The sequence below is a fragment of the Chenopodium quinoa genome, unplaced genomic scaffold, assembly GCF_001683475.1.
Source record: "Chenopodium quinoa cultivar QQ74 unplaced genomic scaffold, ASM168347v1, whole genome shotgun sequence".
Taxonomy (NCBI): Eukaryota; Viridiplantae; Streptophyta; class Magnoliopsida; order Caryophyllales; family Amaranthaceae; genus Chenopodium; species Chenopodium quinoa.
This window is the reverse complement of record NW_018744593.1, coordinates 3,352,812-3,356,888: the sequence shown is the minus strand read 5'-3', so window position 1 is coordinate 3,356,888 and position 4,077 is coordinate 3,352,812. Positions and strand designations below refer to the sequence as shown.

Below are 4,077 nucleotides of genomic sequence, written 5' to 3'. Positions count from 1 at the left end.
GCATCTAGGAAGATTTTGGCTATAGAGATCTACCGGGATCGAGCTAGAGGTAAGCTTTTCTTGACTCAGAAAAGCTACATTGAAAAGATTTTATCTCGTTTTGGGATGGAAAAATCAAAGCCTATAAGTATGCCAACTACTGTAAACTGTAAGTTGTCTTTGTCTATGTCACCTCAAATAGAGGAGGAGTTGTCTTATATGTCTAGAGTTCCATATGCCAACGCGGTTGGCTATTTGATGTATGCTATGGTCTGCACTAGGCCGGATATTGCGCATGTTGTTAGTGTTGTAAGCAGGTTTATGGCTCGACCTGGGAGGGAACATTAGCAGGGGGTGAAAAGGATTTTTCGCTATTTTAGAGGGACAACTGATATTGGTCTTGTGTATGGGAATGATAAGGAGTGCTTGGTGACTGGGTATAGTGATTCTGATTATGCAGCTGATGTGGATACCAGGAGGTCCGTGACAGGGTATGTGTTCACTTTGGGTGGTTCTGTGGTTAATTGGAAGTCTACATTGCAGTCTTCGATTACGTTGTCTACTAATGAAGCTAAGTACATGGCTTTAACTTCTGCAGCTCAGGAGTCTATTTGGCTCAAAAGCCTTGTAGGTGAACTGGGTATTGTACAGGATTTTGCTACGGTGTATTGTGATAGTTTAAGTGCCATTTGCTTAGCTAGAGATCAAGTGCACCATGATCGGACCAAGCACATTGATGTCAGGTATCATTTCTTACGTACTGACAAGAGGGTTAAGGTGAAGAAGATTGGGACTGCTGACAACCCGACTGATTTCTTCACTAAGGCTGTTCCATTTAGTAAGTTTAAACATTGTTTGGACTTGCTAAATATTGATTACTATGTGATGTAGCAGGCTCTTAGGGGCGGTGTTGGGGAGCTCCTAGTGTAAGCATGTTGGCCTTAAGGTGGAGCTTGCCCCGGGCTTGTGATGCAGGTGGAGCATTATGAGTTATTATACTTGGAGACAAGTATATGATGGGTCTTGGTTGGAGGCTTATCGGGATGGGTCTTGGTTGGAGACTTATTGGGATGTATGGCATATGCATGAGCTTTGCATCGGGTTAGGCTTGAGATGTTTTTTCACAATGTGTTGATGGGTTCGTTTTGCTGACTACGAGTTCTCGTCAAGCTGGAGATTGTAGATGGTTAGGTGACTCGAACTATAGTGCAGCCTTCCTCTGCCCGACTGGGCATGCTATGCCCTGGCAGACCGGGCGGTGAGGATAGGCTGTGTAATGTATCTTGCAATCCCCACTGCCCGATTGGGCATGCCATGCCCTGGCAGACCGGGCGGTGAGGGTAGGCAGTGCAAAAGTATCTCTGTTGAACGTTGCTTCGCGCGCCCGATCGGGCATGCCATGCCCGGTCTGACCGGGCGGAAGGAGATACGATAGAGACGCGGTTTTGCGGAAGTTAGAGTTATCTTATTATTTTATCTTGTAGCCCAAGTATCCTTTATTTAGGGATTAATATAAAAACTTCCTTTTATCAGGGCTAGGGTAACAAGAGGGCAAGAAGAAGAGCCGTTCTTGAGAAAGACTTGATTCATCTTTGTAATTCTTTGCGGTTTATAGTGAAATACTTTGATCTCGGTGCCCGTGGACGTAGCTATCACATTGATAGTGAACCACATTAATTCTTGGTGTTGTTCTTATTGTTTGCATTGAATTTCTTTGTTGTTTCTTTATTGTTTTCGATCTTTGCTTCCGCTGTTGCACAACAGCGTGGGAGATGCTGCGTGCTGTAGTTTGGTGGTGGGGAGGTGGTTTGGTTACGGGGGTGGAGCTTTGGGTGTTGGTAATGGAGGAAGATGGTGGGATGAGGAGAAAGAAAGGGATGACCGGTTATCTAGGTAACTGGTCATTTGGGTTCATTATGAGAAAAAGCGGTATAAAAGTTGGATTATTCTAAAATAATCAGAAGAATGATTTATTTTGAGATAATGGGGCAAAAGTTAGATTATTTAAAGTAATTTTTCCGTTTTATTTTTGAATTTTACTATTTTAACTTGATAAATGAAAGAAGATTTGAAATCAAACGGTCAAATTTTACAAATCATACAATGAATCATGAAATCACATAAGCGGGGAAAACCTCAAATTCAAAATTCAAATAAAAACAACCAAACTTCCAAAAATACCCCTTAATTCTAGAAAATTCCTCAAAAATAGCCCCCCTCAAAATCCTTTTACTCCTTTTTCATCCCCTTTTATTCCTCCTTTCTTCTTCCTCTCCTTTCTTCATCCCGCTCCCACTCACTTTCTCTCTCCTCCTTAATTCCTGGTACGCACTTTCTCTCTCTAAAATTCCATCAATTTTTAAGTTATTTCTTGATTGATTTTGATTTTTGATTTAATTTGTTGTTTGTTGTTTGTTGATTGATCCTGAAGAACCCTAGAAGGCAAATTGAAGAAGTTGATTACGTAGATTAACGAAGAAAATGGGTCAGATCCAGTACTCTGAGAAGTACTTTGATGATACTTATGAATACAGGTATGAATTATGATTTTGAATTTTAAATTAATTTGGGGAATTTTTCAAATTTTTGGTGGTGATGATTAGGGCTTTGAATTTGCGTGATTTTCAGGCATGTTGTTCTTCCAGCTGAAGTCGCTAAACTTCTTCCCAAGAATCGCCTTTTGACTGAGGTAAGTTTTTGTTTCCGATTTTGCTTTTATATTTCCATTATTTTGGTAATTATTTTGATTTTTTAATTGATTGAATTTTGTACAGTGATTGCTAAGCATATAATTATGTGATTCGGAATTTGGATCTTTATATAATGTTTGCGATTTTATTGTAAAAATGTTCATTTGGTTTGAATTATTTACCAGTAATTTGAGAACAGTAATCAGATAATGGGATTATGAAATGAATACTTTCTGACAATCGAATATATTTTATTTGATTTTGAATTGTAGAATGTCTTTTAGGAAGATTGTTTCCTATTGTATGATCTTAGGTTTTGTATAAATATTCTACCTGTTGATGAATAATAAACCCTTTCCCCAATATTGATGTTTTATATCGAGTGCATAGTATAAAGCAAAGAAAGGAATTAAAGTAAAAGATTTGTTTGAAGGAACTGAATTAGCTGTTTTTACTCGAAACAATGCTTTATGAAGTAAAAAATATGGAGGCGTAATGTCACAGTTGTTGCTGAAGTTTAATGGTGGATGTAATTGGGTGTATGTATTTTCAGAACGAATGGCGGGCGATTGGAGTTCAGCAGAGTCGTGGTTGGGTTCATTATGCCATCCACCGTCCAGAGCCGCACATCATGTTGTTCAGGAGGCCACTCAACTTCCAGCAGCAGCAGGAGAATCAAGCTCAAGGCATAATGGCCAAGTGACAAGATGTAACGAATTATGCTGTTGTAGACCATTTCTTAAACTCTAGAAATGAAGTACTAGTGCTCATGTGGGGGTGAACCACTCGTCGTCTAGAATGCTTTTAAACAAATTAGGTATTGTGAGTTTGTAGCATCTGCCATCTAAGTATGCTTTATGAACTAGTTGAGCACTATGTCCTTGATGTTACTAATATATTTTGGAACCCACTGTAATTCTCTTGTTTGAGAATGATGTGTTAGTTTCTGTTTGCCTTCAATCGTTTTGGTTATTTCTCTGATGTTGACGTACTTTAGAAAATTCGTGTCTGGCTTTATATCTGATGTTGATGTTCTCATTTCCCTGGTTGGTTGGATCGTAATCTGATAGATGATTATGCTTATCCGTTTTCCATGTGTGATGCTGGTTTGAATCGTTCTGACTGGAGAGCGGTGATCACAAGAGAACAGAATTTTGTTTGGCTTTTCACAAGTTGCAATCTGCCTTTACTGCTCTATGGTTTGTGTTTCAATGCTTAGGTGCTGAAATTAACTTGCTCATTTTTGTCAGATATTTTGAAATGCAGAGCCTTTTCTATTATAACCTCTCTTGTTCTCAGCTATCTTATTCTGCAATTTATGCTTTGGGGGTAAGTTATGCGGTTAAACTGCTAGATAAGCAAGTACTCCGTAGTGCTTTACTGGGTCGAGTATCTAACGGTATCTCTG

The 4,077-nt window shown here is 39.1% G+C and overlaps 1 protein-coding gene across 1 annotated transcript; it reads left to right on the top strand.

Moving 5' to 3' along the window:
* The first annotated feature begins 2,164 nt into the window (after positions 1-2,164).
* On the top strand, positions 2,165-3,709 carry LOC110699676 (cyclin-dependent kinases regulatory subunit 1). The gene is made up of 4 exons (XM_021877202.1): positions 2,165-2,303; positions 2,411-2,513; positions 2,608-2,668; positions 3,223-3,709. The coding sequence occupies exons 2-4, from the start codon at positions 2,461-2,463 to the stop codon at positions 3,370-3,372; spliced, it is 264 nt and encodes an 87-aa protein (XP_021732894.1). The 5' UTR covers positions 2,165-2,303; positions 2,411-2,460; the 3' UTR covers positions 3,373-3,709.
* The last annotated feature ends 368 nt before the right edge of the window (positions 3,710-4,077 follow it).